Source organism: Balaenoptera musculus, chromosome 7 (genome assembly GCF_009873245.2).
Source record: "Balaenoptera musculus isolate JJ_BM4_2016_0621 chromosome 7, mBalMus1.pri.v3, whole genome shotgun sequence".
Taxonomy (NCBI): Eukaryota; Metazoa; Chordata; class Mammalia; order Artiodactyla; family Balaenopteridae; genus Balaenoptera; species Balaenoptera musculus.
The window spans coordinates 90,100,153-90,124,643 of record NC_045791.1 but is presented as its reverse complement, the minus strand read 5'-3'; the positions used below and the strand labels follow the sequence as shown (position 1 = coordinate 90,124,643).

The 24,491-nt window shown below is 33.5% G+C and overlaps 2 protein-coding genes across 2 annotated transcripts in view; both read right to left on the bottom strand.

Moving 5' to 3' along the window:
• SPAG16 (sperm associated antigen 16) overlaps window positions 1-24,491 on the bottom strand; it is a 905,158-nt gene that overhangs the window by 375,108 nt on the left and 505,559 nt on the right. The gene's annotated exons all lie outside the window — the stretch shown is intronic.
• LOC118898424 (60S ribosomal protein L12-like) lies at window positions 13,994-14,622 on the bottom strand. Its single transcript, XM_036858793.1, is given in 2 exon segments — window positions 13,994-14,384; window positions 14,386-14,622. Coding segments are annotated over 2 exon segments (501 nt in total). The 5' UTR covers window positions 14,542-14,622; the 3' UTR covers window positions 13,994-14,039.

Genomic DNA, 24,491 nt, shown 5'->3' with positions numbered 1-24,491 from the left:
AGACACACATGCTTTTCTTTATGACATCATATTGCACTAACTTTTCCTAACGTCCATCTGCTGTTTTTCCACCTCAATTTGATTTGTTAGGATCTGAATATGTTGTTGGAAAAGTTCTGCAGGATCCTACAGATTATTATAAAGATAATCATAATAATAATCATTGCCTTGGTTGTGTGATGGAATGTCACCAACCTAAACAGGAGGCTCATAAACAAAACGCCATTTGTAACCCTCATTTACCTTGTGCTTTTTACCTCTCATACTTGATGTGTTCAAATCAGGGACAGAACTTTGTAGTGAGGACCCATAAACAAATACAGTAAAGTGGCCAGCTTAATATATTAAAATGCCATTTTGTTTCATGAGGTTATAAATATGTCCTATTGTGTCTTTATATTTTATGACCTCTATTTTATTCCTTGGTAAATTCATATAGGACATATCCAATCCCTCACGTCAAGAATTTAAAACTAACAGCATTTCCATAAAGAAACACATACTATTTTTTTTTTTTTTTTTTTTTTTTACTATATTTCACCTTTGGATTCAGGATCTTTCTTAAAGAAAACCTGGAATTTACGTGAGAAAATATTGTTTTCCTATTAAGCATATCTTTCTTAAAGAGTGACAGAGATATATATGGAATCAGTACTTCTTTCACTTAAACTTGGATTTCCCCTGCTTTTCTGGCCTGGACCTGGAACTGGACTCAATATGGGTTCAATTTCCAGAATAGAAATTGGGATTGAATACTGTATATGGTTGTAAGGCAGTGCCATTAAAATTATGCTTTAGGGTATTTAGTTTTTCTTAAGAACAATCATAATCAACAAATTATTTATATTTATGGAAATATAGTAGTCCTGTTAAAATTACTTGATCCATTCCACTGAATCATATAAATATGGCAATATCTTCTGTACTATGTGATTGGTTCATTGACCTTGATGCTTTCTGCTCAGAGGAGTGGGTCTATGTGCCAATCCCAATCTTCCAGTTTATCCCTCCCCCCACCCTTACCCCCCGGTAACCATAAGTTTATTTTCTATATCTGTAACTCAATTTCAGTTTTGTAGATAAGTTCATTTGTAGCCTTTTTTTAGATTCCACATATAAGCGATATCATATGATATGATATTTGTCTTTTTCTGTCTGACTTACTTCACCAATAAAAAATTTTCAAAAAATACAGAGCTTTCAGACTCAGGAAGACAAAGTTAAAATGAGAAATTTTACCTGCGATGTGATCTTAAATGACAAAATCTTACTGAGCCTTCCTATCTCTTTCAGCAAAGAGTGGAAAAGAGAACATACATCTCAGGATTGTTGTAAGATTAAGTGAGATAATATATGAAAAGCCTATAGTACTGGCTAGAAACATACCTATTTTTCCCAATAATTAGCATCGTAAACTATGAAGAATGTAGAATAATAGAATGACAAATTATGCTGTGGAAATTAAAATCAAATTAGACATCTTACACCTGACCACACCTTTGTAAACGGCCTCTTCATTAAACTCTGTTGCCTCTTTAAAAAAAAAAAAATTAATAAAATAAAATGCCAAAAAAAGAGTGGGTCTAAAAAGACTTCCTCACAGAGAGTGGCATGGACATATATACACTACCAAACGTAAAATAGATAGCTAATGGGAAGCAGCCGCATAGCACAGGGTGATCAGCTCAGTGCTTTGTGACCACCTAGAGGGGTGGGAGGGAGATGCAGGAGGGAGGAGATATGGGAACATATGTATATGTATAGCTGATTCACTTTGTTATACAGCAGAAACTAACACACCATTGTAAAGCAATTATACTCCAATAAAGATGTTAAAAAAAAAAACAATACCTTTAAAAAAAAATAAAATAAAAATAAAAAGACTTCCTCACAAATTGCAAAATTAAATAAGTATGTCTTCTATATAATTCTGTCCTTTGGGGGTTAGCAGCAGCTGTTCCCTGCAGGGTGTCATTCCCTGTAAACTGTCTCTTAGCTTCATGCTGAGCATACTCTTCTGTTTAAATGAGGCAGTGAAGCAGCTCAAACTCTGCTTGCTTCAAGCAAACATGATCTGCCTGTGCTTGTGCCTGTCACTTCTTAGCTCATTATGTTGCTGTTAGTTTAGCTTGAAGTATTCTGTTCATCCTTTGGGTATGGCCACCCTCCCTCAGATCACCACATAATTGTTTCCTCATTTCAGGTGCCATCCATTTTTATTACATGACTGGTCAGCACGGCTGAAAGGTGATAAGGATGACTTATATTCCCATTAGACATCTGTACTGTAAGGTCAACTTTTATATGACTTTGTTTTATCATTTGTATATAGCATCATTTATACATGACAGAAATATCAATCGATATATATAAATGTGTCAATTATTCCTGACAAATCTTGATTTCAGGCTTATATAATTAACACTTTTTATGTTCAGCTAAATAACTTATTACACAATTTTTTGTCCCCCATAGTTGGTACTAGTTTGTTTAATTACTTCATACAGTAATTCTTAATTCTATGAAATCTATGCATTGAAAAACAAATATATTTAATGCTCCATCTATTATACAGAAAGAAAATAGATAATAATTTTTTAAATCAATGTATTTTGGCTTAACTCTGCAAAGAAATAAATAGCAAGTAATTTGTAACAAAATATTGTGTTTTTCAAAGTATAAATGTTTAGGCTCAACTACATTAGGAGACATAATCATGGAACCAGAGGCTCACATCTATAGAACTGTCATGGTTGCGCCTGCCATAAATGCAAACTGTTAAGGTGTGCTGTCTAGGAGAACTCAAATTCAAGTGGCCTGACTCCCACTGAGGTAATTTTATGCAATAGTAAAACACTCTTGGTCATGTTTCAATAAAAATTTAGTTAAATATTCCCTTGATTTACAAAGTAGTTGAATTTCTGAAAAACAACATATACTAAAACTTTGTAAATGATGCTTTGGTTTATTTTCAATGTGAAATTGGTTCTAGGGTAAAAATAAAAATTTAAAAGGATTATCAACAGGCTTTTTCTTCCAACTTCATGAATATACATAGGGGAATTTGGAAGTCATGAAGTACACAAAACATTTTTCATTACGTAGACTGTTCTACTCAGCAAGATGTACAGCATGCCTGGCCCCAACCACTTCAGTCCCCATGAATCACTGAAATAAGAAAAAAACATTTTGTGATTTATCAAAACATCCCTTTGGGAGTTGCACTGCCCACCGTCCTGGTGAACCACTGACTTAAAGATTAGGTTGACTTTGTCATTTGTTCTTACTTCTCAATGCATTGCCCAGAAAAGACTCTGAAACCCAAGCATTGAAGATTCCAAGAAAGCCAATTCTGTATTTATTATTGCTCTCCTTTACATCACTTTAAAATATAAACTGGTTGCAGTTGGGTGCTTGACTCATGGCTGTCTCAGCTCCAGTAGTTGCAGTACCAGGAGAAGTTGGCAAAGCAGCAGGAGACAAGTGAGGATTACCAGGAGGACCAGGATGTGGGAAATATATGGAGTCAGATGAAGAAATGAATGTGAGGATGCTAAACCAAAGAAAGGTGAGAACAGCAGGATTTAGAAAAGGAAGAAGCTGGGAAAACCCTCCACCTGCTGCCATCCCTATAAGGTACTACTTTTGTTGTTTCCATCATTCAAGCTCATCATGGAGAAAATGGGTTATGTAACAAAATTCCACAGTTGTTTTAAAATTTCCATATAGAGTTTCTTTTTGAGTGACTTCTTAGAGTAATGGTGAATGAATAGATTGCAAAAAAGTAATTAACCTCTCAGTTTCTAATATGATCTTTCCCTACAATGTAACTCGAGTATTTTGGCTAAAGGAAATTTATCACTTGTATTCAAATATAATAATATTAAAATGTAAATATAAATCACATTTCTAGACATATTATTTTATTTTTACATAAACTGCAATTGGGGACCATATATCATTTATACCACTTATCTGTCTATCAAGGTGATAAGAATTTGATTATTCCCATCAGGAATGATTTCTGCTAAAAGTCATATCTTACTTGGACATAATGGTCCAGATATGACTGTTCTTGGTTGAAGTCAACTATGAAGACATGAGAATTAGTTGAGTCATGTGGAGTAGGTATTTCTACTAAGGGCATGCTCAAATGAATTTATTAAATTGGAGCTTTAGAAACAAGAGAATATTTTTAAAAAATAGAACACCCCATGATAACATACCAGGTGATAATGCAAATGTAGATACAGTGCAATTGACATTTGCTCTTTCTCCTGCAACCTGGGCTAGATAAAGCTCTTATCTTCTATATGGTAGCTTGGAAGGGATATAGAGAAAAGGATAAGGATAGCCAAGCAAACATTAGGGAACTCTCTTAGAAAATGAGAAAGCAAGAGGAGGCATACTGTGTCCTCCGTTTCTGCAGGCCAAATCTACAGAGACTGAGTCCACAAAATAAGCACTAACCGGGGAATCATTCTCGCTGTCCTAGTAGTTTCAGCCCATTATTGAATCCAGTATCATCCCTGTACCCAGCATAAATTTGGATACAACATTCAAACCCCTACAATTGCTGGCATGCTAGATGAACAGCGCCGCCTTGGCTCTTTTAATGACTGCAATAATAGGACACCCTGCTTTACACAATTGAATTATTTGTTCACATTTACAAAAAATATTTCTGGGATTTTTCTAGGAATTGTATTCAACTTGCATATCAATTTGTAGAGAATTGACATCTTTATTATATTGAGTCTTTTAAACCATGGACATGGTCTGTCTCTCATTTATTGACATCTTCTTAGATTTATTTCTTTAGTATTTTGTAATTTCAGCATTTAGATTTTGTACTTTTTAAAATTCATACCAATGTATTTCCATTCTTGGAGCTATTGTGAATAGGCTTTTAAAAAGTTATTGGTACAACTGTACATTGCTGTTATACAGAAATAAGATTGCTTTTATTTGTTGACCTTATATTCTACAATTTTGTTGAACTTTATCCCACAATTTTAATATGTTGTGCCTTTATCCAATCAGATTATTTATAATTCCTCTGTGATTTATTCTTCTTTGACCCTTGAGATATTTAAAATGTTTTTTAATTTCAAAATATTTGGAGATATTCCAAATATCTTTCTGTTACTGATCTCTAATTTAATTCACTTTTGTACCAGAAATACACTCTGATTTAAATCATTAAAAATGTATTGATCTTGTTCTATGGTCCAACATACAGTCTATCTTGGTGATGTTCCATGTATATTTAAAAGGAATATGTATTCTGCTGTTGTTGGGTGGAGTGCTCTATAAATCTCAATTAGAGAAATTTGGTTTGTATTGTTTTTCAGGTTCTCTATATCTTTACTGATTTTCTGTCTATTTGTTCTGTCAATGACTGATAGCATGCACTTGTATGAATGACCGCCGTTTATATAAATGGGTGGCACTTATCCCACTACTTATCTATTTGTATCTTACAGTACAATCATCTCAGTTCCCTATGTTTATAATCCCTTTCTTCTCCCCTTTCAGTTGGCTACTTCTTGACAGTGTAAAATGTATGTACTTTAAAAATAGAGTGTTTCCTCCTACCCTAGAATATTTTTTACAATTTGCTCAAACTAGATATAGTTCCTCTCTTATGGCATTTAGCACAGTATTCCTTGCTTATGTATTGTTGTTAACGTCATTTATTCAAATTTAAGGACTCTGTGGTTAAAGAATGTGCATATATTTTAAAATCTGTACAGAGCTCAATATTGTCCTTCTTCACAATGTCAAATACATGCTTAATTGAGAAATTAAATATCAGCCAAGTGGGAAGAACTAGAATTGTCCAGGATTATAATTCTAGTCTCAGACAAAAGCCAGAGAGTTAAGATAGGAAGATGAACAGGGGCATATTAGTTTATGAAAAAGCATGGACCAAAAACAAGGTACTTGATCCAAAATTCAACCTGCTCTTCTCCTGCAGGTTGGTGAGGCTCTGTGGTGCTAGTACAGATCCAGTTCGGTTAAAAATGAGGGTGGCCGGCAGTGGGTGTGGCAGAGAAGTTTGGAATTATCATGGCTGAGTAGAAAGGACAGGGTTCAGGGTCAGGTAAAAAGGAGACTAAATATCAAGCTGCAATCTAACCTCTAGCATATGGTAGGAGTTCAGACTACATTGAATGAATGAATGAATGAATGAATGAATGGGTGATGGATGTATGACTATAATTCATGACCAATTAACAAGACTATCATGACCTTGAATTTCATGACCTTTAGATTTTCTTCTATTTCCTCCCACTGGGATTCCCATAAAGGATAAGTATGATCAGATCTCAGGATCAATTTAAAACAAATAAGCTTAAAAAAGTTTTCGGATACTTTCTTAGATTTTTTTATTATAGCTGGGGGCACAAAAATTGACTAGAAACTGTCTTCATTTAACTGGCATTATTAAAAAGACAAATGCTTATGTTTTATTAAACTGCTATAGTTATATACATGGTCTAGTTTCTTTTCCCCAATTTCACAAGTTATAGAAAGGATTTACTAAAGAAATATGAAAACCTGGGCATTTCTTAATTTAAGGATTTTTGGCAATTGTTGGCAACAAGTTTTATAAACTACTTTAATCATATTTTTGTAAGATGTTTTAATACTTTATAGAATTATTTTCAATAGCATCAAAAACATACTTAGAACTTATGCTACCTAGTATCATAGGTTTTAATAAATTGAACTGTTTTTTTCAAACTTTTTTCAGACACAGAGATTTTGTTACAAAAGAAAAGTGTTCTTCAAAGACACTTTGTGGTACACCGAAAAACAAAAACCAAAAACTGGTTGACATGGATATAAGGGACTCACTTTTTCATTTATTCATTCATTATGTACTTTTTGAGCACCTCCATTTTTTCTATATTCTAAGCAGTGGGACATATCAGTATAATTCTGACAAACACTCATAAAGCTTTCATTCTTGTGTTTGTGTGAGAGACAATAAACAAAAAATATTTAAGATATCCTACTGTGGTAAGCTCAATAAAGGAAAATAAAAGTAGTTGAAGTTATTATTTAGGTAGGTAGTCAGGGACGTTCTCTCTGACAAGATGAATCATGAGCAGAGAGTTGAATGAAGTGAGGGAATAAGCCATGTAGATATCTGAGGAAGTGATATCCAGGTGTAGTAAGGTCACTGAGGCATAGAGGCCAGTGGCTTCTGGACTGGAGTGAGAGACAGGGAGAGTGGTAGCATGTGGCATCAGTGGAGCAGGAGGCCAGCACATATAGGGCCTTAGAACCATGGTAAGGATGTGGGTTTCCTTCTCCCCTTATTTGTTTCACCAAAGCTCTATTAAAAGCACCTTCTCAAAACACCAGTGGTTCTATGGAACGTAGTTTAAAATGGTTCACAATGATAATCAAAGTGTAATAGAAGATGCTCGAACTAAGACGATTCACTGACTTTCCATGTACCAAGAGATGTGATGGGTTTTAGAGACAGTGTTCTACAGGAGAGACAAGGCCCACCATGGAGCTGGTTGACTAGACTGGAGGACGTATGAAACTGGTGGTGCTAGAGAGTTATGGTGAGCTTCACTGTCTAGTCATCCAAGTTCAAAGGACACAAAGAAAGCTTTGATAAGTTACATACTTTTTATATATTGTATACATTTGGATATATTTGTAAACATATTCACACATATGTGTATATATATATATATATATGCATGCATGTATATATATAAACACTGCCAAGAATTTTGTTCCCATAAATCATAAATGAGGTATAATCCTGTATACAATGTCAATTTGAAACATATTAGGAAGAACCTCAGCAATAAGTTCTGTAACCAGCAATTAGATTTTTTAGTCAGTTGACAATATTCATGTAATTGGATTTGCTAGAATAACATATCAATTATCTAAATCATTTTCATTCATGCATAAAATGATATAAGCAGCATTTACTTCTCTACTGGGATTCCAGCTAGAATGTGGAGACAGTGCTACACTAGTTACAAAATCCCCCAATCCTGGGATTGATCTCTCTCAGTTCCATTTAATCCTTTTACTTCATTATCTCTTCTGCTTTTGATGTATGTGATATGGGTGGGAGTTTATAAGTTGTATGTTTGTTCTAATGTCACTACAATAATATGACTATGATGCCCTATGCTTAGGAACCTAAGGTAATGTCTTTATCATTTTCTATTCTACATTATGCTCTAAAAACTGGAGGATAAAAAAAAAAAAAAAGGATGTCAAGGGCTTCCTCAACTCCCCCTATTGCTTGGTACATAATAAATATTGTTTACTAATGACAAATAAGCCAAATAAATGATGCAATAAAGCTTTGTTGACACTAAAGAGAAAGCACTTTACTTGGGGGAAGTTTGAAAATACTGATTCAAAACTCATTCTCGAAACTAACACACCATTGTAAAGCAATTATACTCCAATAAAGATGTTAAAAAAAACAAAACTCATTCTGTTTCTAGAAGGTGAAGTAATTGGTGCCCACAGATTCTTCTTTCATAGAATATCATAGGTCTTTCAAAATATCTTCACAATTATGTTAAATTTGATTCTTATCTATGGACTATAAGAGGCTTTATAAAAGTTCTCAGTATGTTAAGCAAGTCTTTTGATACAGGCCACCTAAATCATGCGTAAATAGTTAAAAAGAAACCAAGGATGGCAGCAGCAGAGTTTAGCATAAAGTAGTACTTGAAACTGTCATGCATTATTATTACTATTATTACCATTATTATTGTTGAAAAACAAACTACCTCAAAACTGTCTTAATGAAGCCTGAACTGGCTTATTCTTAACTTGTTACCTGATCATCAAGGCAAAATACCAAACTTTCAAGTGACCTTTAAATGACTAATATATTTAGCATTTCCAACTAATTTTACCAACCCTAAATCTACACAACAGGGTACCAGAGTTCTTTGTTTTAAACCATAAGCAAGAAATTATAAGCTTAAGTCTTCATTAAAAAATTATTCCCTTAAGTTTGAAATTTTCAATAGCAGCAATTAATATTTAGTATTTATTATATTCTACATCATTGCTCACAAAAGCTTAGAATTTATAGAAGACAATGTGATTTAAAGTAAATATTTAAGATTGCAAATTTTGTTAGGAGTGATATTTTGGACTGTAAGAATTCCATATGACTATTATAGTAATGATAAAAATTGTTAAAATGATGATACTATTAAAATACATTTTTGCAACTTTTCTATGACGTACCCTCTCATTAAAAAAATGTACTGTTCTCAATTAACTGATTAAAAGCAAAGCAAAGAATTTGTGATTTTTCCAAATTCCACGTAAGTTAACTTTCAGCTTCACATTTTGCTCATTTTGTGTTCTTATGTTGTCAAAAGTGTAAGAGGCAAATACACTGTTATTCTGTAATCTTGAACGACCTACACCATGTACATACTCCCTCCTCCCTCTCTCTCTCTCAGACATACACATACGCACAAACACATGCACACTAGAAACTATACCTTGGGGATAGGTTTTATTTGTTTGTGTTATATTTACTTAGTGGAAGACATATTTTATTTCTTATAAATAGTCATTGTTATAATTTCTTTGCAGAGCTAGAAGGTGCTACGAAACTTTGTTGTAAATAAATGTAAAATACAAAAGCATCATCCAAATTGTTTTCTTTCAATTCCTAAGACAATAATTCCATGATATATTAACTCATTAGTAAAAATGATCAAAAAGAGAATGTAATTAAGATAGTTGAACAACTGGCTTCTCAGAGTTGTTTTAAGAGACGGAATTAGAGAATTTTGTAGGGGTTTTAATGACAATAGAAAACAACTGCAGACAAATGGATCAAAACACATGGATACGTGATAGCCTCTATTTTATTCTTAAAATTACTCTTTTAAAATAATTCCTTCTTTTACTGACTTCAGAAGACTGGTTGATAAATTTAACACAAGTTGGTACAAACAATATAATGCTAGGTAGAGCTCTAAAGTCATTATAATATCATTTTATATTTTACTAAGAACATGTTTCTTATGCTTTGACTATAATATATATCAGTTACTGACTTTAATACATTCAATAGCTTGTCAATTTCTGTTATAAGGGTCACATTTTCCTTAAAAGTAGTAAAAATATATAGTATTTTTGAAAAGTAGTAAAATCAGAAACTCAAATATTAATCCAAGAAAATGGATTCCTTCATTAATTGAATTGATTTACTTCAAAAATGTTTGTTGAACAGCCCTTTTGATTATAATGAGCATTGTGTGTATGTAGGTCTAGAAGAGAAATGCTGAGAATAGCTTAATTCAATCTGCTACAGTATCAATGGCCTCAGATAATAGTGAAATTATTATAATGAAGTACTATACTGGATTATTAACATAATGTATTTGTTTTACTCTTTATATTAATATAAAATAAATCTGATCCTCTAATAGGGTGCTACTTAAGTGACTAAAACAAATTCAAGTCCACTTTGAGGTAATGCTATTTTCATTACTTTAATTTTACTTCATTACTACCAGTCTCTTATGTAGGTAAATTTTGTCAATTTTCCATTTTATAGAAAAGTGTTTTAAATTGCAATGTATTATATTAAATTTAAACAGGGAATGTTTATAAAACTTGAAACTTAGGAAATACATTTTTCTAAAATAAGAGCAATAATAGAACTCCATATATTGTGAGCAACTTACTTATTGGAAACACAAATATATTAAAAGTTCATTATCTGGACTACTATTGAGAAAAATAATGTGAAAAAAACACAAGCCCCTTTGGAAAATGAAAAGCCCCTTGAAAGCTGTAATATCCCAAAGTCCAGGCACATTTTTTCCTCATAGGGAAAGTGTAAAGGACTTCATGGATTTTGTGCCCCCAAAACTCATATGTTGAAGCCCTAAATCCCAATGTGACTATTTGGAGTAAGGAAGTGACAAAGGTTAAATGAGGTTATAAGGGTAAATCTATGATTAATATGATTAGTTTCCTTATAAAAGACACAAGAGAGCTTGCTTGCTTTCCCCACCATGTGAGAATACATGGAGAAGGTAGCCATCTGCAAGCCAGAAAGAGAGCCATCGCCAGGAATCGAATCAGCTAGAATCTGTGTCTTGGACTTCCCACTTCCAGAACTGCGAGCCGTCAATTTCTTTTGCTTAAGCCATCCAGTCTGTGTTTTGTCATGGCAGCCTGAGCAGACTAACATGGAAAGACCCATACATTTTCACTTCAAATGTATTTACTCCCACAATTCATGCGATCTGAATAAGTCTGGTTCTATAGTATACATGTCTATTGAAAGAAAAAAAAAAACAAACAAACAGTAATCTGGAAAAGCAGAGAGAGAATTTGTCAGTCTGGAACATTTATACCAGTAGGATATGGCTGAGAGTAAACTGAAGGCTAGAGGATAAAGCAAAACTGAAGCAAAAAATAGTCATGATGATTTCAAAAGCTCAGCAGTATAGAAATATTATGAATGCTGGAAAACAGTGCTACACACAGTAGTACACCTACATGGCATTCTATTTTATTGCAGGAGAAAAGCCATGAGGCTTTAGGTCAGAAGACCTGGGTTAAATCTCTACTGTCTTAACAGTAGTATCTTGAAAAAGATTTTTAGCTTCCGGGACAAATGTTCCTACATTGTAAAATATAATCCCTTACCAAAAAATAACTGAAAGAAATGGCTCATTTGAGTGCTAGAGGGTGTACTGTGGTAGCCAATTTCTAAGAGGTCCCCAATGATCTCCTGGTATTCCCCTCCCACACTGTACCAGAGTCAGTGTGTATGACCAACAGAACATGTGAAAAGCAGTGGTATGTCACTTCTGAGATTAATTTACAAAAGATACTGAAGTTGTCATCTTTAATTCTCTCTCTCTCTCTCTCTCTCTCTCCCTTTTTCAGAAATTCCAGATTTTTTTCTAGCCTATTATGGTGGAAATTTTCCTCTCACCACCAAAGATCCATGCTGGAATATATCAATGTTTTTCTTTTCTAATGTATTAACAGGTTAATTTTGTTCTTTTCATCTCTAGATTATTGAGTATGATACTTTTATTAATTTATTTGTTTATATTCTATCTTAATTATAAATGTCTTTAACATATTTCTTTGATAAGTATTTTCTTATCATCATTTGCAGTTTAATATGTAATACTGTTATTTTCCTTCATTAATCAAAAATTATATAATTATAGTTTAAAATTCTCTTAGATATATTTTAGGAATATATTATTAAATTGTCATATGATTAAATATTTTAGTTACTGAGAATGTGGCATGCAATTTTTAATGTTTAAAGAATTTTGAGAATAACTTTTTGCCCTATGACATTATCACTTAATTGACTTTTTAATTGTTCTACAAGTATTTGAAAATAATGTATACTATTTGTTTTTACGGTAGAAGTTATATCTATATGCGTCTATGTCTGTCTATCTTGTTATTATGTATCACATTTAAAGTCTATTTTATTTATTTATTTTTGATCTGTTGAGGACTTAGAAAATAGAAAATTATTATTTGAACATCGTTGTTATGATGGTACTTTTCTCAATGTCTCTTTGTGCAGATGTTGCTTTTTTTGTTTTAATATCTTACTCTGGTACCTGATGCTTGATGGCTATTACAAAGGGAGGAGACAAGGTCATGTAACAATTAAGGTCTAACTCTCCAGAATGGATTCAAATTGCAGCTCTACTAATTGCTGGTTACATGGAAAGGCAAGTTTCTTAATTTATCTGTCTCAAGTTCCTCATTCATAAAATGGGTATTATGGTAATAATGGTTCCTAACTGATAGGCTACTGTGAGAGTTACTTGAGCAGCCACTTACAAGCATTTAGAATAATGCCTGACATACAGGAAGCGCTCAATAAATGTTGGCTCATAACTGTAATTATCTGTATTGTGGATTTTAAATGGTATTTATATAAATATATTTCTTGTACTATTTATTAATTACCTTAAGCTGTACTTTGATTTAATATTGATATTTTAACAGTATTTGGTTTTTTAATTGCATTAATTTAATTTGCCTAGTATTTTGAAACTGTAGGCATCATGATGTTTCAGTGGGCTTTAAAATAAGCAAATTTAGTTCTTTCTTGACATAAACTGAGAGTCATTAGTTTGTAAGGTTTAACATAATCACATTTATTATAATAGCTAATGCTATTATGTGTTATTTTATTTCATGCTTTCACTTTTCTTATCATTCTGTTGTTTTTTTTTTTTTTCATTTATTTTTGTCCACGTTGGGTCTTCGTTGCTGTGCACGGGCTTTCTCTAGTTGCAGCGAGCGGGGGCTACTCTTCGTTGTGCTGCGTGGTCTTCTCATTGCGGTGGCTTCTCTTGCTGCAGAGCACGAGCTCTAGGTGCATGGGCTTCAGCAGTTGCGGCACGTGGGCTCAGTAGTTGTGGCTCTCCGGCTCTAGAGCGCAGGCCCAGTAGCTGTGGCACACGGGCTTAGCTGCTCCATGGCATGTGGGATCTTCCCAGACCAGGGATCTAACCCGTATCCCCTGCATTGGCAGGTGGATTCTTAACCACTGCACCACCAGGGAAGTCCTTCTTATCATTCTTTATCTTTTTAAAAGCTTTTATTTCTTTTACTATATTGATTCTAGTTTTGTTTCTTTTTTCTTTAATAAATAAGTTATAAATTACACTTTTCTTTAACTAGTGGTCAAAAATAAAAGTGTCTATTGATTTATCTTTATGGAAGGAGATAAACGTATTGTCTTACATCTTTTTCTCCAAACTCTTCAAACTCTTCCAGGTTTTTATAGAGATAATCTTGGACATTTGATTCACATTATTATTTGAATCTCTTTTTATTTTCTTATAGAATATTTAATATTTTCTTGAAAGTTGATATCCATATTAATAATACATAAGAACTTAGTACAATATTTTCTTGTTTCTATCACTGTTTCACTCATATATTTCTTAACTTTTTTTTTTTTTTTTGGTTGTCAAATAACCCTTTATTATTTTTCTCTGCAGTTCTTAACTAGCTGGGCATTCCACTGCACCACTGTTGATGTCATCTATGATGTCGTGAGGGTGGCGGCCATCAACATTGCAGCCCACAGACTGGGCGGTCTCCAGGATCTCTTTAATGGTTCCAGAGAGTTCTCTAGCTAAAGATCGATGCCGCATCTGTCGGGCAATGTTGACAATCTCATCAAAAGTGATGTTTCCACTGTGCTTTATGTTTTTCTCCTTCTTTCTGTCTCTTGGTGGTTCCTTGAGGGCTTTGATGATCAGGGCAGAGGCAGAAGGTACCACCTCAATCTGGGCCTGTCGGTTCTGAATGGTCAGTTTCACTGTAATCCTCAGACCCTTCCAACCAATCACCAGTTGCCTTGGCGATGTCATCACCAACTTTTTTTGGAGACAGACCCAGGGGGCCAATCTTGGGGGCCAGGGCAGACGTGGCACCGACTTCCCCACCGGTGCACCTCAGGTACACGACTTTGATCTCATTGGGGTCGAACTTAGGCGGCATGGTGGAGGCAGCTGGTATCGGATGAAACCCGGATTCGGGACGACCGAAGAAAGTTGCACCTGAGCCTCCTCCAAGCCGAAAGCCGAAAGGTTAACTTCTTAATTTTAATTAATTTCTAAGTTGGCTAAAATATTTTTAGAAATGTTTGAAAGTAGGAAGAAAGGTAACTTTCAGCCAGGAACAGACTGGATATGGAATTCCTGAGTCCCAAACTCTTTTATTTTCTTTGTATGCATGTATGTATGTACATATGTATGTATGTATTCATTTAAAGTTGTATAAGCACACCTTGTTGTTCCTCTTCTACTCTGGTTTTAAATGAGCTATATTTTACAAAACTCCTCAATATTTCTAGCATTTGGATGATGCATTTTCCTAGTTTCTAGGTGAGGATATATATTTTCTCTTTTCCTTGTCCTTTGCCATTGTAATGATATATTTTAAGCAGAAAGTAAAATTCACAGGTCTGATCAATATCTTGGACTGGAAGTAACTCACATACGATTTCTGAGGTTCCACTAGATAAAGTCCTGATATATTGTTTTTACACACTCATACACGTTATCTCTGGTCAAATCTAAGTGTCGTTCTATAGAGGTTATTTCAGTGGGCATGCACTCTAACAGTTTTGGATGGCTGCCCAGGATGGAGAGTCTCGCTGACTCTATATTACTTGGAAATTATTATTTTTTCAATCTGTTCAGGGACAGATTAATGTATTTTAGTCTTAATTAAGTATTGCAACAAACTGCTGGAGACGGGATGCAGCCACAAAACACGGGCAAAAAAAATTCTGGCCACTGAAGAAATACTTAGAATTTTTGTCATTGTAGTTGTTCTCTGCTGCTTAGTACCATGAAGGGTTGGGACAGGGTTAGTTTGGGGAGTAGCATGGATTGATTAATATTGAAGAATCAAAGCACATAAAATTATTTTCACTACAACTATGGGAATTTTTTAGTAACAAAATTTCTTAACATTTCATTGTGAGAGAACATCATTTATTGTATCCAATGTAGGTAAAATATGATAGGGCATTCAAAAGAAATTAGAAATCATGCCATAAATAATGTTGTGAACTGACATAGACTTATGTAATAGGATTAATTAATATTTTGGATTTTTTTCTCTTTTTTTCCCCTAATGTCATATCACCAAAACAAGGTTGTATATAATATGCTCAAGATTCCCTGTATATACCAGTGATTTCAAGAAGTCAGATTACACCAAAGATGTTGATTTGTTAGGAGACTTAGCTTATAGCCAACATTCTTTGAGAACTTGATATCCTTACTAAAATCATATGTAATTGAGCTAATATTACTTGTTTAGATTTACCCATTTGAAAGTATGTAACAGAGATTTAAGATAATCAAGTGGTAACATAGTGATTAATAGAAAGCCAAGGGCAAATGAGAAAAAGAAAAAAAAAAAAATCTAGTAATGGGTTTGTATAGCTTTGTCTCTAAAGCATGATCCTGCCCAGGTTTAGTGACTTTATTCTTCTCTTATGTAGCACACAGAAAGACTTGGAAGAGTAGTGACGGTAAATTATTAGATAAATGAATAAATTAACAGCCTACAGAAGATCATTTACTGCAAGGTCCCATGGTCTCTGCATATGCTAATTTACCAGTCTCACTAGGATAAAAGAAAAAACAAACAGTTCTTCTTTCTAGCTGTGTTTATATTCTCACCTTTAGAGACATTCATTCATTTATAAGTCAAAGCAGTACACAATCTGCTGAATATCACTTTTTAAAATGTAAACGTTAAGTGGAAGGACCCTGGAAAAAGATGTTTTGCCTCAAACATCTCTTACTAGCAAGTTATATGGATTTGTTCATTAAATTTTTACCAAGGTAAAAATCAGTTAATTTCATGAACAAATTCATTGAGAAGAGTAAGACAGAAGATCCTTTGATACCAAGATGGCAGCAGGGAATACTGACTTGTGAGTCAAGACTTAGAAAAGCACCAAATTGAGAATGTGGCATTGAGTGTGCAAGTGGCATCTGGGGAACAAACAAGGAGTTGGGATAAAAGTTCATTAGTTGAGATATGCAGAACAAGATTTCTTATCACCCCATCACCATCAATTCATATTTCCATGTTCTCTAGCTTCCCTTTTCCTCTTCTTCCCCCCAGGTTATGTCTTAATTAATTATTGTTTTAATACCAACTTTTTCTTTTATAAATCTTAATAGACACACAAGAGAAAATTATAAAGAAAAAAAATTGCATCATCATTCTATTCAATGAAAATAGTGTTAAGTTAATCATATAATTTCTTCTATTTTCATCAGATTTTTGACAGACTAAACATACCTCTTATGGAATAAACAGTCTATTAACGTAAACTCATATATGAGGGAAGAATAGGTAACTTAGCTATGAGAAATTTTATTTATTACTGTCTTTTATAAATAGTGTATTTAAAAAATACTACCTTTATATTAAAGGCAGATATTCATTAGATCATACATCCAAAAATACTTATCAAGAAACTATATGATGATAGGACTCACCTAGGTGCTGTGAGTAAAGAGAACAAAACAAGTGTTTGCACTCATGGAACTTAAATTCCCCTGGGTTAGACAGAAAACAGCCATGTCTGAATGCTAGTGAACATACATTTATTTATTTATTTATTTATTCATTCATTCATTTAATTTTTTATTATTTTTGCTGACCATTAAAGATTATTTTATTTTTTTTTAAATTTATTTATTTTATTTTTATTTATTTTTGGCTGCGTTGGGTCTTTATTGCTGCAGGCGGGCTTTCTCTAGTTGCAGAGAGCGGGGGCTACTCTTCATTGCCGTGGCTTCTCTTGTTGCGGAGCACGGGCTCCGGAGCGCAGGCTCAGTAGTTTTGGCGCACGGGCTTAGTTGCTCCGCGGCATGTGGGACCCTCCCGGACCAGGGCTCGAACCCGTGTCCCCTGCACTGGCAGGCAGATTCTTAACCGCTGTGCCACCAGGGAAGCCCAAGATTATTTTATTTTTAATTCAATTTATTTTAACAAAAACAGTCCAGAAATACTTTGGAATATTTTAAAATAGAAAATACTATCTATTTCCAAATAGGGAGCCAAAATACTATAATTAGAAGTATTGAAAATTGAAAACTTTCTACACACTTTAGTGTTGGCCTTTAAAGAGAGTGTAACAGACACTAATTAAATAAAAAATAGGGAAAACTACGCTTGCTACTGTTATGAACAATCTCTATACATTAAGCATAGAATCTATATTCATTAGTATTCTTTAATTATTCTAATTTTTATTGTAAAATGCAATCATTATATATTGTGTGTTAGATGTTGTAAATGTAAAGTTTGCCACAGATTGATAACTAAACACCAGAGGATGGTTTTCACTTGTTTCATACTTTTAAACTATGCTAAATTTTTACAGCTATTAATTTATTTGAAATTTCCAAATTAGAAGTAATTCTTAAGTACTTATACATAAAATACAAGAATTCAGCCACAAAGCAAAATATACCCATCTCAATCCAACTTTTGTGTTCTCAATACATTTTTGTACACCCTTGCCAAACTAAACTCCTAAAGCAATAGCTTTAATCATAGCATTTCTTTGCTTAAAAGCTTTTATTTTCATTGCCTTCTGAATAAAACATAGACATAATTATATCATCTGGCTTTATCTTTTACCAAACTCTACAAATAGCCTACATACCCATAAAACAGGACTCTCCTCTGTTCTATTTTTCATTCCTCACATTATACGTATGCTGTCACTTCCAGCTGAACCTTTTCTCCTCATTATCGCCAACTATAAAAATCCTGCTTAACCTCCAAAGTCCATCATAAAAGTTATCATTAATCTTTCCCAACTCCTTGTGTTTAATGCAGGTCATAAACTACCTTGTATGAGAGAAATTTATATGCATGTCATATCAGTCTCTAAATTCCTTGACGGTCTAGTCTTCCACCTGTATATCTCCTACAGTACTTAGGGCAATGCTTACTTATTAATTCCATTGACTCCAGTTAGAAAATAAAACTCTAGTAAAGGGGTGTGACTTCAGCAAAATGGCAGAGTAGGCAGTTCAACATACCTGTCTCTTCACAAAAACACTGAAAAACAGGCAGAAATGGTCACAACCAACTTTGTCAGTACTCTAGAATAAACAGGCAAAGGTATACAGTAACCAATAAAATGCTGAATTCAGAAAAAGGCAACCTACAAATGGTAGGAAGAAGTTGTGGCATTCTTACTTGTCCTCGCCCAACTCCCTCCCTGACTCGGCTGCAGTAGTGAAGCTGGAAGCCCACATTCCAGTGTGGGACCCTGGTCCCTGGTTCTGGAGGAAGCAGAACAGACCTTATTAGTATTCTATTGTGTTTGCCTGTTCTCATTTGCCTGGGGGCTATCTGAAAGATGGGCACAGGGATTAATATCCAGAATATACTAAAAAAAACTCCTACATCTCAACCTCAAAAAGATAAATAACCCAATGTAAAAATGAGAAAATATCTTACATAGACATTTCTCCAAAGAAGATATAAAAATGGCCAATAAGCACATGAAAAAATACTTAACATCATGTGTTATTAGAAAACTGCAAATCAAAACCATAAGATATCACATCTCACCTACTAGTATTGCTGTAATAAAAAAAAAGAAAAAGAAAATAACACATGTTGGCAAGGATGTAGAGAAATTGTACATTTCTGGCAGGAATGGAAAATAATGTGGCCACTGTGGGAAACAATTTGGTGGTTCCTCAAAAACCAAAACATATGTATGTGTACCAGTATCTGCTTGAGTCCCTGTTCTCAAATCTTTTGGATATATATTTAGAGGTGGAATTGCTGGATCATATAATAATTCTATGTTTTGACCTTTTGAGATACAGCTTCTGTTTGGGATGATGGAAAATATATTGAATTAGATTCTGCTGATGGTTGTACAACACTGTAATTTTAATTAGTGCCACTGAAAACTGTACACTTAAAAATGGTTAAAATGGCAAATTTTATGTTATGTATACTTTCCCATAATAAAAAAACCTACAGTGCATTAATTTTACATTCAAGTAGTATAGTAATAATTATAAGCAGAATATGGCAGATATAATTTCCAAGAACCTAATATGGTTCAGTTTCAAATACATGAATATGAATTTTTTCTATATACTGATACCATTCATTCAATGTAAAGGTAAAAAAAGTACTTAATTCAATTAGCAATGTGAAGTTTTGCACTAATGATGCAATAGTTATAACTGAACAGGTGCTCTCAATATACTCAGATTTAGAATATCAACTACCTAATTTTTCTTGAAAATTTCTTCTAAAATTTATTAAAACCATGTCTTCAAATAATCAACTAAAGAAGCTTAGGGAAAAGAATGCTTACTTAAAGTGTTAGCTAGCTGGCTAGGATCACTATCATTTGATTACATTTAAGTTGAAATTAAAAAAATGAAATGTAACATATACCAATTTGTTAATATACATATTATACTCACTATCATCAAAAACAACCTAATTACTTTCTTGGGTATCAAAACAAGTATGGCATTAATATGATTAGTGTAGGAAAACTGTAGTCATGCTTAATGAAAATTAGGCCATTTCTGGCAGTGTTATGAACAAAAGGGGTAATTATGTAAACTTAATGAGTAAAGGTCCTCTCTACATATATCCATTTAGCACACATATTTTTAAGCATTTATTCTATATGATGGCTATATGCATGTACATATTATGTGAATTGTCTAGTTTCATGCATATACTTAGAAGAGGGACTTCTACAAAATATCTCTATGAGGCCAGGATGCACGTTTTCCTAAAGCACTATGCCTGCAGATCCTATTAACCAAGAGATTACTCATGCATTTTCATCAGTGGTGTACTGTTATAAACTTTTAGCATTTATCTGTCAACACTTCACTGCTGCACCATATTTTTACTGTTAAATAATTATAAGTAGATTGGCAAAAGTGTGGGGTGTTTTTCCAAATTTTACCCACACTCAGTTCATTAAACTGTGACACTTGAGCTCAGGGTTTTAGGTCTTAGGAATTAACTAGTTGGCATCTTCTACTGCCACCAGATTTACAGCAAAAAATGTAAAAGGCATAGAAGTCAATTGGCCATAATCTTGATTAAGAATCATTACAAAGCTCCAATGGCTCCCCACTGAACCAACGAGAAAGTCCACACCCCTAGCTTGCCTCCTAGCTCTTTATCCTCTGTGTCAAAATGCTTTCCAAACAGTTTTCACCACGTTTCCTCCTATTCTACGCTCTAGCCAGAGTCAATCTCACACCACTCTACAGCCATGGTAGATCCTGCTCCCATTAAAATAGCTCATGATTTTCTATCTGGGGCTCCTTTTCTTCTCTTTTTAAAGTTCATTTCTCTTTTTAAATGCCACCACTTTAGTCAAGTATCCCATATTTATTTAAAGAGTTGTTCTCCTGCAAGCTTCCTATAACACTTTGCATGTCTGTATATTATCTGATTCTTTGAATGAATATTATTTGTATTTGCCTCAACTAAGATATGAGCACTTCAGGAGAGAGGGAACTCAGTATAAAACGAGGCACTAGGGCTTCCCTGGTGGCGCAGTGGTTGAGAATCCGCCTGCCAATGCAGGGGACACGGGTTCGAGCCCTGGTCTGGGAAGATCCCACATGCCGCGGAGCAACTGGGCCCGTGAGCCACAATTACTGAGCCTGCGCGTCTGGAGCCTGTGCTCCGCAACAAGAGAGGCCGCGACAGTGAGAGGCCAGCGCACCGCGATGAAGAGTGGCCCCCGCTTGCCACAACTAGAGAGAGCCCTCGCACAGAAATGAAGACCCAACACAGCCATAAATAAATAAATTAAAAAAAAAAAAAGTGTCTTCTCTTGGGGAGACCATTTGTATTTAAAAAAAAAAAAACAAAAAAAAACGAGGCACTAAATATATATATGTACTATGTACAAAAGTTATAATAAAGCCCTGTAATTTACAAAACACTTTTATATTCATTATTTCATTTGTTTTTCTCAAGGTGATATTGTAGCTCACATTTCACAAAGCGGAGCTGGTATTCATAGAAATCAAGAAATATGTCCAATGTCAAATGTCCAGTAAAACCAGATGGAACAAGGATTTATATTTAAAACTTTCAATACAAATTCACAGTTTTATATAACTTGGATAGAGAAGAGAAATGAAGAAAAAAGGTTAGTTAAATCATTGTCCAAGGATTTAGGATTTGAATTCAGTTCATCTGAATTTAAGCCCTGTAAGTTTTCTATACTATCAGGAAAAGCCTGACACTACAGGCTTAAAAAAAAAAAGTTGATATTTTGAAGTTGTAAATCAGTGGATTTAGACAGCTATGTGGACAGCGTCATATAATATGTTGGATATTTTAGAACTAGACTACCTTTAAACACTGAAATACATTAATGATTGGCCATTAAATAAATCAATCATTGCTATGTCATAAAAGGAAGCATAACCACTATAAAACTCTGTTATCATTTAAAGTAATGCTATTGTCCTTAAAGTCCCATAAAATTGGCCTAAATGTAGTATACACAGTGATTATGCAAAGAGCCTCAGTGTATAATAAAATGTGCACAAAGTCCATAAGACACTATACTCCTATATATTTATATATGTTTAACCTAAAATTAAGATGCTAGATCTAATAAACATAAAAAATTATGACACCTTAATTTATAATTATCTTACTTTACTTTTTAGTAATCATAGACAAGGTTAAGGTAGAATTTACATCTTAGGTCTTTTCACAAAAGCTTTTATCTGAATATTTTAATGTATACACATTTTCTGTATTAAGTAAACTATTTAAAATTGACCTTAGAATTACAAATAAAATGTATCTTTTTTCCCCCAAATAGGTACGGTAGTATCTGAATATTATATATTTTATAAATTATTTCATCTGTGTGTTTAAAATATCTTTTTTCATCCCTTTTTTGATCTTTTTATTCACCTTTGAGATTTGGCTTTGTTGTATTTGAGAGGTTTTATTGGGTGAAATTCAAAGTGACAGAAACCAGTTCTCTAATGGATACCTAAGGAGAGAGAAATAGATTTGCTGACGGCCATATTTTATGAGTTCAATTTATAGAAGGTGCTGATGAGAGATTTCGTCAGACAGAATACAGTCTGAGGTGAAGTAGTTGAGTTTTTATGTTCTTACAGTGAAGTGTAAGAAAGGACAGCTATATTAGGCATGCTGAATGATATAACATGTTCTAATGTAAAAATCACAAGAATAAGGAAGATTACTTGAATTTCCAGGCAGAAAAAGTAGCACTGAATTGAATTAAGCTATTCAAAAATTGAAACAACTTGAGAAACTCCTGCTGGGTACTGTTAAATTTCCTGCTTAAAAGGTGAGCGCTGACTGAATTTCCCAGAGTTTCATATGACCTGCAGGAGCTGTAAACAGCTTGGAACCAGAAGGAAGCTGAAGGAAATAACTGCTCAGGTGTGAATTTTATCTGCCCCTCATGCTTCCCTTAGTAAGTAGAGGAACAGAGGTGGCCATAGTAGGTCACCTACCATATCAATCAAGATGAAATACCGAGATAGACTAGGCAAAGGTCAAGTCAGAAGACCGGGGAAAAATGATCAAGCAAGCAGCCAAGAGGCACTTAATGAAATTCATTCAAACACTGTACAGAGTTGCAAAAGGCATTCTTATTTTTAATAACAGCTATTTCTCCACCTGTTAAAAAATAAATGTATATTGTAGAAGACTTGGAAAGTATGTAAAGATGTATCAAAGAAAATAAAAGTCACCTTTAATCATCTGGCTCAGAAAAAAATATTTGTAACATTTTGGTATATTTAAGAAAATTATTTCTCTTACTCTCTCAGCTACGCCTGTATTAATATTTTTTCAAAAGGATTATACTGTATATAATATAAAGTTTCACTTCTGCTTTTATAGCTAATCTAATATTAGGGGCATTTTTCTTGTTATGAAAAAAATTAATGTTTTTATACTTTTAATTCTTTAATTCATTAACATTTTTGGTTTATATAGTAAATTAGAATTTAAACTTGTGTTTCTTCCACATACATTCACTAATTGTCTGAACTCCTACTTTAATGATAACAGTTTTAGATACATTTTTATATGCTCAGCACACTGTATATTTGATATATAATAAACCAATTTCTTCTCTATTGCTTTCCATTATGAAATCATTTTTGTCATTTTTCTTCCATCTTACATTCTTACGTCTTACATTGCCTGCAAATTTTTAAAATCAATTTTGCTTTATCAAATTACAAAAAGAGTTCATGGGATTAAAACTTCTAGGAATGAGTGATGGTAGATTCTTTACATTATATCTGATTTTATGGGATACACAGTTAAAGTTTCATCATTAAGGAAGATGTTGGCAGTAAGTTTGAAAAAGACAATTCTGTTTTAGTTAAGTAACATTTCCTCTATTGCTTTTTTGTAAAGAGTTTTAAAATCAGGAAAATATGCTGAATTTTATCCTTTCTCTTTGGCAAATATGAAAATATATGGATCCTTTCATTTACTATTTTTTCCTACAAAAAACAAATTATTAATCTAACATTAGCCTTGCTAGCCAATAATAACTATGCATAAAAATGATGCATATTTTTAACAGTGGTAACAGTTACCATCCATTTTTTCAGTGTACATTTCGAGTACATTTATATTGTTATATAATCATATTTCCAGAACTCTTTCCATCTTGCAAAACTGAAACTCTATAGCCATAAACAATTTCTCATTTCCCCCTCCCCTCAGCCCCTTGGCAACCACCTTCTACTTCCTGTCTATGAATTTGACTACTCTAGGGACCTCACATAAGTAGAAACACATAGCATTTATCTTTTTGTGACTGGTTTATTTCATCTAGGCATAATGTCCTCAAGTTTCAGCCATGTTATAAAATGTGTTAG